Here is a 14,802-nt window from a genome sequence, read left to right on the forward strand (position 1 = left end):
TGTAGCATATAGCATATTAATGCTTAAAAAATCTGTCAAGATTATTTGAATAAAGCTGATATAAAAGGCAACTGTTTCTTTAAGCCACAGATGTGAAGAATTCCTGAAGCCCAGCCTGCAGTCAGAGTGACGCCAGCACACTTTTCTACATTCAGTGTTGCTGCTGCAGCTGCTGTCCATACTCCTGGTGCTGATTTCTGAGCGCTTGTAAGTACGATTTAAAGCCACTGCTAACTTGCCTGTATCTTGCTCATGGATTTAACTCTAAAAAATCAAACACTATTTTTAAAAGAAAAACATTGACTATCAACTCCATTTTTTTTAAAGCTACTTATATTTTTATTTAATTTTACAAATATGGCTTTGAAAGACACCATCCTTCCAATCAGCGAGATGTCATATCCCTTCCCAGATGTTGTGGAACTGAATGTTGGAGGACAAGTTTATGTCACAAAACATTCCACTCTCACCAGCATCCCAGACAGTACTTTGTACAGCATGTTTTCCAGGAATAATGTAAAAGAGCTGCCTAGGGATAACAGAGCTCGTTTTTTTATAGACCGTGATGGATTCCTCTTCAGGTATGTCTTAGACTTTCTGAGAGACAAACAGCTGTCTCTTCCTGATCACTTCCCCGAAAAGGAAAGACTTTTAAGGGAAGCTGAGTACTTTCAGTTAACTGATCTCGTGAAGCTTCTGACACCCAAGGTTGTAAAGCAAAGCTCTATGAATGATGAAGGCTGCCAGAGTGATATAGAAGAAAACTCCCAGAGTAGTGACCTAATGCGAACTGCGGCACTAGATAAGAGATCTGGCTTTATCACTATAGGCTATCGAGGCTCATACACAATGATCAGAGATAACCAAGCTGATGCAAAATTCCGGAGAGTTGCCAGGATTATGGTGTGTGGCAGGATAGCTCTGGCCAAAGAAGTTTTTGGAGAAACCTTGAATGAAAGTAGGGACCCAGACCGACCACCAGAGAAGTACACTTCTAGATTCTACCTGAAATTTACCTATCTGGAACAAGCCTTTGACAGGCTTTCAGAAGCTGGATTTCAAATGGTAGCTTGCAATTCAACAGGAACAGCAGCTTTTATTAATCAGTACAGGGATGACAAAATCTGGAGCAGCTACACAGAGTACATCTTTTACAGTAAGTTAACTTTCTTATTTATGAGTAGAATTAATTATTAAACATACCCTTCTGATTGTAAGCAGAGTATGCATTATGTAGGTATTCTTGATGCATATATGATCAATTACATAACTGCAATTTTGTCTGTGTATCCATTTTATCTGAATATGTCTATGTTCCTGAACTTAATTTTAAAACACACAATTATACAGTGAAATGATTATTTACCATAGCAAAGTAAAGTTGTCTGCTGCTTTCTAAAAGCAGTCAGTGTTAATAGTATATTTAGCTGTGCCATTTAAGACTGAAATATATTGTTTACAGTACTAAAAGTGCATCCTGTCTGCCACCTGCTAAATGCATCTATTTTACTATTTGGCAAGCTGGTTCTGCATCAGCATGCTGTGTCTTAGATAAATGGTTTGTACTGAACTTCATGTTGTTTGGCTTTAAAGAATTGTACATTTGTTTCCCATAAAGTGAAATATTAAACATAAATAACATGTCAACATTCCATTCCCTTCTTATAAATAATAACTTAACTTTCCATTTTGGAAAGAAAAATGCTCATGAAGCTTATAACTGAAGCTATAACACTATTGCATATACAAGATACAAATGCACACTTGTCATGCTTTCTTGGAAACTAACCAATTTATTGAAACGATGTATTATATATTAAAGGTGTTTCTCAATGTGATATAGTGATGAAATATTACTTATTTTGTTACAAGTTTATTTGCATTATGTTTGGATTAATGCAACCATTTGCAGTTAATCTCAATGTTTCCCTTAAGTGTATAATATAGGACAATGGCCCCGGAGTAATTAGGCTTAATGGTAACTCAGCTTGAAGAGAAACAAGAGAATACTTCAGAGATATTTTCTGTCAGTCTACAGTTGCCTTGAAAGCTTATAATGTGATTTTAAGCTTGCTGTGAGGCTTGTGACTGAAGTAATCATTTTGTTGGTAGTGCTATGATTTCCTATGTTAAAAGTTTATGTAAAGTAAGAGAAATCTGCCACTCAAAAATTGACATTTGTGGTTTAAAGTAGCAATTACTAACATAATGCTCTGAAGGAAACGTGCAAAGAGAATTGCTATGGGAATATAATGGTTGTGGCTGAGAGCAGAGCTAAGTATTAGGATGGATTAATAGCTGACCAGTGGCTACAGCTGAATCTTAATGCCAGATTCACTAATAGACATCTGGCATGGAGCTAACAGAGCAGTTGAATGTACTGGTTCAGCCCTACAGTTTTAGAAAGCTGAAATAAATATGCAATGCTTTAAATAACATACTTACTTTTTTTGTATATCCTTCTTTACCCAAATGGGTATTTAATAACAAAGTGTAATATTCTAAAGATGTACACACTCTGATTTACAATGGATGGCAAATTACCAAATGTATATTTCATTACATTATGTCATATACCAAATTATATAATATTGCATTTACAATCATTTTAATTGCAATGATTTGTGCATTTTGTCAATTTAACGGGTATGAATACGAATTTTATATGCAATTACACTCTGTGAATGATATATTTTGTAGTGGGAAAAAGGCTTTTCATATAGATATAATTATTTGCCAAATATATGGCTAGAATCCATGGCTCCTGCAACTCAATACAGATTTCTAGATTTGTAAAAAGCCATCATAAGTATATTTTCAATGCAACTTGGCATATTACTGCTGTCATGATAATTTGCACTGATAGACCCCTCCGAAAACTGATATAGATTTGGATAAGAAAATGTATTAGTTCTTACTTAGTATAGTTATTTTTCAGTTCTTGATATGATGAGTTTAGGTCCTGTTGCTTTAAGCACCAAAATTCCAGTGTGAACAATTTAATTTAATATCTACTGGATTAAAATAAATTGTCAATATCTATGAAAAACCACAGTTAATTAAATATAAATACAGATGTCAAAATCAAGGTTAAACTTATTTTATCTATAAAATGGCAGAGGTATTTCCAGTGCCACATGATACCATGTTTGCAAATGATCTATTGATGCTAGGCCCTGAAGGGCAAATGTCTTTCTTGGGAAGTTCTTCATATCTTATTTTTTCAATTGATGTTACCATATTACATTTCAGATATAAGACATAAAACATATATAGAACATGATTCATTTAATAAAGGATTATCAATGGCTGATATGTAAATCTAGATTTTCTGTATTTCTGAGCAGAGAAACTTTCTATAAGGGATAGTTCCAACATGCCAGATAATGTAAGAACGATCATGCAAAGCTATTAATATAATACTTTACCTTTCATTGCCAAAATTGGTAAATCCTTGTTTTCATATATAGTCGTTTAACTTACCTTTATATTGACATGGTCAAACTACTTACTTTTCTTGAAAAATTAGCTTATTGTAAAAATGTGTATTGGATTAACTAAACAATATATCATTTTAAAGAAGTGTTATTAGGTAGATCATTAACTGTTTCACTTTTTCTTTGTAAGATTTGACAAGGTTTTCTATATTTATTTTAACTGATCAAAAGTAGACCCAAAATTTAGAAGAGGACATTTTTACTTTAAGAATATGTATACACTATACAGTATATGAGTGATCTATCTTTCGACTTGCTATGAACAAATTATTTCACATATTCATTTGTGGCCTTTTTCCTCAATCAAATTCAATTCAATTAAAGTCCTGAATATTTGGGCAAGTAACCAGTTTTTATATTGAGAAAGTATGGGTCTGTGATGCAAAATCACCTTCCCTTATAATAAAATTTGCATTTTAAAATTTTGTAATTTAATTTTTAAAAGCTTGATAGTAAATCAAGCTAAGAGAGTCTTTGTAATCTCTGCTCTAGGAAAACTGTTGTATTAAATGCACACAATTATATATCATTTGGAAGATAACATCTGAGCTGACTACACAATTCTCCTGTATGGACTATGGAATAAAGTTGAGGTTTCAACTGGCAGATTTTCTTTCCTAAGGGCAACTACTGAGAATATCTGAGTAATTGCAGGTTATTGCATATCACAGATTAAATTAATTCAGAACACGTCTCAGATTTCATGGAAACCTAATATGGATTTTGTTATTTATTTATTTAATACTTTACATTAAGAAAAAAACTACCTGAAACAAAGTAATTTGTATGGGATTTTTTTTTATATATATTTTTCTTTTGAACCCATGTATATTTGAGTAGTGGTGCTATAGCAGTTATTCAGGTGCAAACACATGAAAAGGATCACTGACTGTATTAATAGCTGGATTATTGAACTAACAATGCAATATTTTTTTTATCTTAATTTGTGAAAAATAAAAGATTTGTGCCATCAAAGGGAAATATTAAACTCTTCAAAGGGATTTAGCACTGAGATATGCAATGTCTATACAGTCCATTCACTGATAATGCATATGTTTAATAAACTGCTGCACTTTGTCTGGGAATGTGCAAGAGTAGACTATAAAGAAGATTATTTGGCCAAAATAAACTGATCTATTAATACAAAACAGTTTATTTTTTATGGTTGTGTCTTTTAAACTACAATTTTTTTTAAGTAACATATTTTTCCAATATCCATAGATCAAGGTAACTAGATTTGTTTTGAAATAGGGACATAAAAATGTTTTGCACATGTCTAGTGTTATTTTATTTTATTTTATTTTTGATAGGTACATTTCATATTCTCTTGGAATAGAATTGTTTGCTATTCCCTTGCACAGTTATTTTACTATCTAAAAATCATTGCATGCTTTTTGATATTGTTGTTTTATATATCTTTGTGGGTTAAAAATAAAAAAATATTTGGTATATATTTAAAACAGAAACTATAGCACAGTGTTTAAACTCCAGACATTAAGTACCCCTAACAGGTCAGATTCTCAACTAGAGCACAGGTGAAATACAGTAATTAGCTGATCATTAACCATGGTTATTAACCTAATTTCACCTATCAGGTGATTATTCTGGTGTCATACAACCAGATCATTTTTCCCTAGAATATTCCAGTAGTTAATTCTTAAACTATACTGTGATTATACAAACATATGTAAAAACTATAGAATAGGTTTTAGCCTAGTCTAAGAAGGACACTCCCATGTAGCCTTTGATGGTAGGACCCACCTTCAAGGGTTACTAAACCCATTTTTTTACTTTAATCATTCAGATAGAACATGCAATTTAAGCAACTTTCTAATTTACTCCTATTATGACTTTTTCTTCGTTCTCTTGTTATCTTTATGTAAAAAGAAGGAATGTAAAGCTTAAGAGCAAGACACATGTTTTGGTTCAGAACCTGGGTTATGCTTGCTTATTGGTGGCTAAATATAGCAACCAAATAAGCAAGCACTATCCAGAGTGCTATACTTAAAATGGGCTGGCTCCTAAGCTTTACATTCCTGCTTTTAAAAAATAAAGATAGCAAGAGATTGAAGGAAAATTGATAATAGGAGTAAATTAGTATCCCTTTAAAGTGTGTCCTACCATACACAAATTAAAGGCTACACAGGAGTGTTACCTATATAAAGAATAACACAAAATATTAGACCTCCAGATAACATAAATAAATAGTCTCCAATGAGGGAAAAAAAAACCCTTCTGCTTAAGCAATGCTGTTGGCAAGTATTTCTAGGCAGGGTGTGACTCAGATGTAGTACTTACCCCCCTCTTCACGGCTCTATGATGAGCTCGCCTGGTGTGGAGCTGCCGTTAGGGAGACCCCTCTCCTGGGCAACTATCAGTCCAGAAACTACGCTTGGAGCCACAACGCTCCCACAAGCCGCTCGATCCGGACGCCAAGGAACTCTCACACGCTTCGGCTCAAAAGCATGACGTCATCATGCTGTGCCGACTTGCGGGGGGTAAGAAACTTCCATACTCCGTAGTCTCTTCGATACTTTGTTTCAAAGTCAGTGCCTTACTCAGCCAAGCTTGTAATTACCTGCCGGGGTGAATACTGCTTGCTCCAAAAACGGCCCAATGTGTAAATGTGAAAAAGTTGGGAGCGTAGTAAAACAGTATAAGCTTTATTTCCATTCGTTAAAACAGGAACATAACATGTAGTGAAAGACAAACATGCCCTTAGTTAATAGAACAGCTTACGCGTTTCTGCTTCCTAGCCGTACTCATAGTCCTCTAGCTACCCTTATTACTAATGTGCTTTTTAAAGGGTTTGAAATCATGTGATTGGCTAAGGGTCAGTAATTTGTTTGGCTCATTCCTTGCTGGTATAATTGTGAATTAAGTGATAAGCTTACATTAATATTTAATTGCATCTCTAATACAAATTCATTTTACTTATACATTCCATATATAAACAAAATTTGCGGACTACAAAAATAGTAATAGGGTAAGAATTGGACATTTGATAATGACTCCTGTAAAGATTAATTTGTTAAATAATGAGAATAGTGTCTGAAACTGAACCGTGACTTCACTCCCCTGATCTACTAATATTTCTCAATTGCCCTGTTCAGAATTGTAACTGTGACTTACAATAACCTCTATGTTTTGTTTCATGTATAATATCAATGTGAATATGCAGTAGATTTAAATGTGCCCAATCCTACCTGATTTGTTCTCTAAATTACGATTTGTGATAGATCTGAACTCATCAAAAATTACATTAGAGTAACTAAAATCTGGCTTGTTTAGTCATTACCATAGGTCCTTCTAATACCAAAAATTAATTAGGTCGTAGGCTGAATTAAAACTGTCGGGGATCTAGTTTGTAACTGGAATATCCAGTACACCTCCCTCTTAGCAAGTGCCCTCTCTCTGTCCCCCCCCCCTATCCATCCGGCATCCACAATTTCTATAATAGTAAATTTGAAGTTAGTGCTATTTGTGTTGTGGAATCTATTGACATGCTGGACTAGAGGGGTAGTTAGGGATCCTGCCTTAATATCAGAGAGGTGTTCCCTGATACATACCCTTGTCTCCCTTGTCGTCATCCCTACGTATTGTAGGCAGTAGGCCGTACAGCCTGTTAGATACACAGTGTATCTGCTTCTACAATTCATGCACCTCTTGTGATTGTAACTTTTGTTAGTGACATAGCTTCTGAAGCTTTCTCCCATCTGCAAGTGTTCACAGGCTTTGCATGTGAAATTGCTGCATTTGTAAACACCCTTGAATCTAAGCCACAAGCTATGTACCTCCCTTTGTGGTGTTTTTAGTAATGTGGGTGCTAGAATGTTAGCCATTGACATTCCCCTCCTAAAGGAACATCTGCATCCTTTGTCAACTGTCTCCACCAGAGCATCATCCACTGCCAAAAGTCTGAAATGTATCTTCACTATGTGGCAGATTTTATGATATTGTGTGCTGTAATCAGTAACAAAGAAAATTCCTCCACTCTTGTTATTTGTTACTTCTGTTTTGTTCAACATCCTCTTTCTATTGACTAGTGCTACTTCATTCCTGGCCTTAGTGATATCTTGGGGTTTATAACCTCTCGTCCACAGATGGTCAGACAATTGGTCTGCATTCTATGGCCAATAGGCCCTTGTCATGTGGTATTGAGGTGTAAAGAGCCCTGACGTCTATTGTGAGCCACATATCTGATTCCTCCCAATCTAGTTGTTCCATCAGGTTTAATATGTGGGTTGTATCCTACAAAAAACTAGTAAGACTCCCTACCAAAGGCTGTAGGATACTATCAAGCCACTGTGATACCCTTTTCAAAAGTGACCCTATGCCACTTACAATGGGTCTACCTGTGACCCCCTCCAGGGATTTATGAAACTTGGGAAGATGATTAAAAATAGGTATCACTGGGTTATCTACCAGGAGGAAGTCACAGGTAGATTCATCCATTATGCCCAATTCTTTACCGTCATCTAGAATATGGGCAAGTTCTCGTTTGAATTTCGCAGTTGGATCTCCACTCAATGTCTGGTAATACCTAACATCGAGTAGCTGTCTCTCTGCTTCCACTATGAATTGTGATCTAGACATTACTACCACCAAACTTGTCCTCATTCCTAATGACTAATTGTTCATTAGTCTGGAGCTTTTTTAATGCTTCCCTTTCTTCCAAATTGAGATTGTGCTGATTCAAAGGTGTGGTCTGGTGAAGTAGCGTAAGATTTCTTTCAACCCTTGCCTGAAAAATTTCTAGTGTACTCCCTCTATATTGTATAGGGTAGAACCTAGAGGTTTCCTTGAATTTTGGTGTTATACACACTTGTGTGCTTTCATCTGTGAACCCTTCCTGGAGTAATGCTTCCATTGTCATTACATCACAGCCTTCACTGAAGGTGAGTTCATCAAAAGTATTCTGTCTAGGGTCTTCACTGTGTGTGGAGTGATCTATCTCTTCCGTTACTTTATTAGAAAAAAACTTTTGTACAGTTAAACCTCTGATTAATTTGTTGACATCTATCAAGGTGTTAAATAAATTAAACTTTTGTGAGGGTACAAAGCCCAAACCCAAATTTAGTACTCTGATTTCTATGTCAGACAAATTATAGTCAGACAAGCTGATAACATTGTTATTGGTAGTTATTGGTATTTGCTCCCGGATCTCCCTCTTCTGGTTGATTGGTGATTCTGTCACTGATAACCTGCTTTGCCTCCCCTTCCTCTCCCCCCCTTCTTTTTTTTGTGAGGGAGGGAAAAAAACCTGTTCCAAACTCTGTCTGTCCACATAATCAATTGTGGCAACATTACCAGTGTTGGACTGATCTCCAATGAGAGTATCATCAGGGGTATATTTTGATCCCCCCTGATGTTGTTTTTTTAAGTATGGAGGGTGCAACTGTACTAGAAGTTTTAGGTCTCACTACCAGTTGGTCAACAGCTGTATCTGAATTGGGATTCGATGCCTTTACATTTACATTTTCCTCCCCACCTGAAGCAGAGTTAGCATCATAAGAATCTGCTTCACTCTCTGAAAAGTGAACTTTTTTGTTCTTGCCAGAATCTTTTTCTCTATAGTCTAAAGCCACATTGTCCCTGTTGTTTCTATTGTTAAATCCTCTGCCCCTACCTCTTCCTCGTGACCTATTATAGGCTCTACGGCCTTCCAACCTATCCTTCCTGTTCCAGACAAAAATCCTATTATTATCATAATCGGATTGATCCCTAAGATATTTACTATGTTTTGTTTCAATCAGGAGTGTTTTGGTTTCTGCTAGACATGTGCGATTCGGTTCAGTTCGATTCAGAAATTCGGAAAATTCTGAAAATTCGGAGATTCAGATCGAACCGAATCTCCGAATTAAAATAGTGCCGAATCTAACGAATAAATCCGAATAACTTTGGATTTATTCGGATTTATTCGGTAGATTCGGATGGCCATGGATTACACTAGTATTGTACAGTATATTAGGTTATATCACTCTGCTATGGGTTACACCTAATGTACAGTACATAATACAAGTCTAATCCCACCTAACACTTACCGAAATTCCGAATTTCCGAATCGAACCGAATCCAGACGAATTTATTCGAATCCGAATCAATCCGAAACAAATCCAACCCAATTTATTCGAATCCGAATGAATCCGAAACAAATCCAAACCGAATTGATTCAAATTTTTCCAAATTCGAATCGCTCCGAACCGAAATTTGAAAAAATCTGAATCGATCCGAACCGAATTTTTTCGCCACGCACATGTCTAGTTTCTGCTAGGGTTTTTTGTAGAATACAACAAGTGCACTTCTCCTTAAATTCAATTCTACTTGTAATGTCTCTATCTGTTGGCTTATCACATTCAGGGCTTTTGTTTTATAATTTACTAAAAGAAACATAAGTCGTAGTGAGCATTCGGATAGAATTATATTCCGTTCATTGATTAATTCACGTTCATCTGTTTGAAAGGTAGGGAATTTATTGAGCCTGAGGCCCTTTGGTATAATCTTTAACTCATGATATTTATTTAGTGTCATTATATCCCATCTCAATTTGTTTTCCTTTAAGAGTAAAAATTCCATCTCTTCAAACAGTTTTGCTAACATGAATTTGGATCTATCTGTGCAAAAAACCCTCTTCCAGGTCCTGTGTGCTATTATCCCTTTCCTGGAAAGTTTTCAAAGAGTAGAAGGACCCCAATTCATTCGTAACTACCACTTCCATGTTTCCCTCCTGTCCTCACACTTTTTGCTATAAAACTGTGTGTGGATGTGCCCTGATTTAATGCGGTCTGTAAATAATTTATGCAGTTATTAATACACTGTTAAGTGCAATTCTATGTGTATCAGGTATTAGGGTAGCTTATTGATATATGTTTCCCTATTCTGTACTCAAATGTGCTAAACTCAGCCTGTTCATAATAGAACAGATATTAATAATGATGATAGATAAAACTTAACACAGTACCATTCAATTCGGGTCAAAATAAATCTACCTATTTAAAAGCTAAACATTCTGTAGCCTGCGTGTTTACCCAAAAGTAAAGGGTACAAAAAATTGTAGTAGGAAGTGGGACCTCTGGTTAGTATCACCCAACAATGTAAAATGTACAGCAATATGCAGTGATCACAGTATTTCTCCAAACATTCTGTAGCCTGTGCGTTACCCAAAAGTTTCTGCTTCCTAGCCACACTCATAGCTCTCTAGCTACCGTTATTACTAATGTGCTTTTTAAAGGGTTTAAAATTATGTGATTGGCTAAGGGTCAGTAATTTGTTTGGCTCATTCCTTGCTGGTATAATTGTGAATTAAGTGATAAGCATACATTAATATTTAATTGCAATACAAATAACATAACATAAACACATAAACTAGATACAACATATAAATTGCCTCACTGCTGACATTACGGGGCCACCCAAAGAGTGTGGCCCTGGGCAGGTGCACCTCTCGCCCTGCCCAAAGGGCAGGCCTGTGGAGGATCATTTTAGATCATCTAATCTGAGTGGAGAGGTTTATGGGAGGCAATTCTCTGGGACTTCCAGGTTCCACCCTTTTTCTCATAGCATTCAGGGAGTTCAGCCCTTGTAAAGCTTGCCCTATCAAATCTCTCCAAGCACTTAGAGAGAAGAATGTAAAATTAACATGTTGTTACCTTTCTCTCCTATCTTCTGCTGGCTATGTTTACACAGCTTTTTTATAGCAAGTACTTAAAGGGACATAGAACCCACATTTTTTATTTCATGATTTATTTACTTCTATTATCAAATTTGTGTAATTCTTATGTTATTCTTTGTTGAAGAATAATCTAAAAAGGTAGCGTGCAGATGTTTGCATCACTACATGAATGGAAACAGTCCATCTTGTTCTCTTGCTTATGAATAGCATTAGTGCAAAACTGCTGTCATATGGTGCTGCAATGCACACCCCTGAACTTACCTTCCTGCTCTTCAACAAAGGATAACAAGAACACAAAGAACATTTGATAAAAAAAAGTTAATTGTAAAGTTGTTTAAAATTGTACTTTCTATCTGAATCATGAAGGGAAAAAATGGGTTTTATGTCTCTTTAAGCACTGAAATGTTCAGTATAGTTGGGGATACCACAGGTAACAATTAGTATCTCTTTGTCCAACCCTCTACTGGAAGCGTGATTACTTTCAAACATTCTTAACATAACTTTTCTATAACCATTAATTAGGTATTCAAAATAGCCGTATGTGTGGGGATGCAACAGACAAAATCAGCTATTTAAAAGAGCAAAATAAATGTAAAGGAGTCATTTGTTACATTAAAAAAAATCACAGTACACTAACCCTTTCATTAATCTGTCATTTGATTCTGTTTTGTCAGTGGTTATACCACAATAAATAACTATAAATAAAAAAAACATTTTTTTCTTTACAGATGAGTACATTTGTTTTAATTGTATTATTATCCTGCTGAGTGCTGGCACTAGAGTAGGTTTTTTACAGCTAGCCTTTTTTTAAACAAGTTAGGTCTTGTGCTTAATGATCTGCCACATATCAGCACCTTTAAGTAATCATTTTAAGCTTCCTCACAGTAAATCAGCGCTTAGCTTGCACAACACAAACTAAAACTTATTGCAGCATTTTATTCACTAATATTTATTTGCTCTGTTAAAGGGACATAATACTCATATGCTAAATCACTTGAAACTGATGCAGTATAACTGTAAAAAGCTGACAGGAAAATATCACCTGAGCATCTCTATGTAAAAAAGGAAGATATTTTACCTCACAATTTCCTCAGCTCAGCAGAGTAAGTTCTGTGTAAAAAGTTCTACTCAGCTGCTCCCAGCTGCAGGTAAAAAAATTAAAAAAAATGAAGAAATGAACAGCAGCCAATCAGCATCAGCAGTGCTGAGGTCATGAACTCTTACTGTGATCTCATGAGATTTGACTTAACTCTCATGAGATTTCATAGTAAGCTTCCTTTACCTGATTGGTGAAATAATATGAGAGTGCACGATGCTAGTCCCTTCAGATGTCCCAGGACAAACACACTAAAATGCTGCTTAGAAATCCTTTACAATGGGAGGTGGCTACTGAGGAACTTTTGAGGTAAAATATCTTTCTTTTTTACATAGAGATGTTCAGGTGATATTTTCTAATCAGCTATTTACAGCTATGCTGCATCACTTTCAAGTGTTTAAACATTTGGGTATTATGGCCCTTTAAGCACTTTGTTGGATGGTGTTCCTGGTAAATAAAGCCATTTAAACTGTATAGGAAGTATATTTTTTAAGAAGAAAAAAAGTTATTGTGATGGTTTAAAAAAAATCATATTCAATTTATACATATATTTAGTCTACATTCTGATAGAAAATAAGGGGTACAGTTATATTTTCACTAAGCTATCACTTTCAGATCACTTCATAACCAAGTCTGTAACAATCTTATTGAATTTCCATATTCCATTATTGTCTTACCAGTAAACATTGTTTGTTATAAATATTTCAATATTTGTTTCCACTATTTTCTTCGTCTTAAAGTATCAGAGATCACAATAAAATCAACATTTGCTATAAAGTAAGTTTCCACTTCTTGAACTGTTATATTAGTTTAATCAATATATATATATATATATATATATATATATATATATATATATATATATATATATATATATATATATATATATGTATAGTCAATGGGGATTTTTTTTTACTTATTTGAAGTAATGTATCTTTGTTATATATTATTTTCAATAAATTTAGTATTTTATGTATACTCGTGTATCCTTTGTAGTGCGGGGATGATATAAATATTTAATACGTTTATACTTATTTCCTATAACTAAAGAGGTTATTAAGTCCCAGGCAATCATTACATTATACTTTTGTTTGTCAATTAATTTATTGAAATATTGATTTAATGCTGCCACTGTGCCACAGAAATATTTATTTATTTTTGGAAGTAGTTTTTAGTTTGTTTTTAGTTTTAGCTATTTTAGGGGGATATCTGTGTGTGCAGGTGACTATTACTGTGCATAATTATTAGGCAACTTAACAAAAAACAAATATATACCCATTTCAATTATTTATTTTTACCAGTGAAACCAATATAACATCTCAACATTCACAAATATACATTTCTGACATTCAAAAACAAAACAAAAACAAATCAGTGACCAATATAGCTACCTTTCTTTGCAAGGCCACTCAAAAGCCTGCCATCCATGGATTCTGTCAGTGTTTTGATCTGTTCACCATCAACATTGCGTGCAGCAGCAACCACAGCCTCCCAGACACTGTTCAGAGAGGTGTACTGTCTTCCCTCCTTGTAAATCTCACATTTGATGATGGACCACAGGTTCTCAATGGGGTTCAGATCAGGTGAACAAGGAGGCCATGTCATTAGATTTTCTTCTTTTATACCCTTTCTTGCCAGCCACGCTGTGGAGTACTTGGACGCGTGTGATGGAGCATTGTCCTGCATGAAAATCATGATTTTCTTGAAGGATGCAGACTTCTTCCTGTACCACTGCTTCAAGAAGGTGTCTTCCAGAAACTGGCAGTAGGACTGGGAGTTGAGCTTGACTCCATCCTCAACCCGAAAAGGCCTCACAAGCTCATCTCTGATGATACCAACCATTTTCTTCGTCTTACAGTATCAGAGATCACAATAAAATCAACATTTGCTATAAAGTAAGTTTCCACTTCTTGAACTGTTATATTAGTTTAATCAATATATATATATATATATATATATATATATATATAAATATATATATATATATATATATATATATATATATATATATATATATATATATATATGTGTGTGTAGTCTATGGGGATTTTTTTTTACTTATTTGAAGTAATGTATCTTTGTTATATATTATTTTCAATAAATTTAGTATTTTATGTATACTCGTGTATCCTTTGTAGTGCGGGGATGATATAAATATTTAATACGTTTATACTTATTTCCTATAACTAAAGAGGTTATTAAGTCCCAGGCAATCATTACATTATACTTTTGTTTGTCAATTAATTTATTGAAATATTGATTTAATGCTGCCACTGTGCCACATAAATATTTATTTATTTATATATATATATATATATATATATATATATATATATATATATATATATATATATATATATATATATATATACACAAGCACACACACAAAACAGGGGGGATTGGGGCACATCCACTTGCAAATAAACAAAACATTATTAAATGTTGCAAAAATTGCCTGCACAAATCACCTATGCTTATATACATACATATAGACATACATATAGACACACATATATATTTATACAGGGAGTGCAGAA

General features: G+C 34.5%; 1 protein-coding gene across 2 annotated transcripts in view; it reads left to right on the top strand.

The window, feature by feature from the left end:
* Nucleotides 1-200: 200 nt before the first annotated feature.
* Nucleotides 201-14,802, top strand: part of KCTD8 (potassium channel tetramerization domain containing 8) — a 353,159-nt gene continuing 338,557 nt past the window's right edge. For both annotated transcript variants that reach the window (XM_053700871.1, XM_053700870.1), the window contains exon 1: nucleotides 201-1,156. In XM_053700871.1, coding sequence (XP_053556846.1) covers nucleotides 358-1,156 — 799 coding nt within the window. In that variant the 5' untranslated portion in view covers nucleotides 201-357. The remainder of the gene's footprint in view (nucleotides 1,157-14,802) is intronic.

The sequence above is a fragment of the Bombina bombina genome, chromosome 2 (assembly GCF_027579735.1).
Source record: "Bombina bombina isolate aBomBom1 chromosome 2, aBomBom1.pri, whole genome shotgun sequence".
Taxonomy (NCBI): domain Eukaryota; kingdom Metazoa; phylum Chordata; class Amphibia; order Anura; family Bombinatoridae; genus Bombina; species Bombina bombina.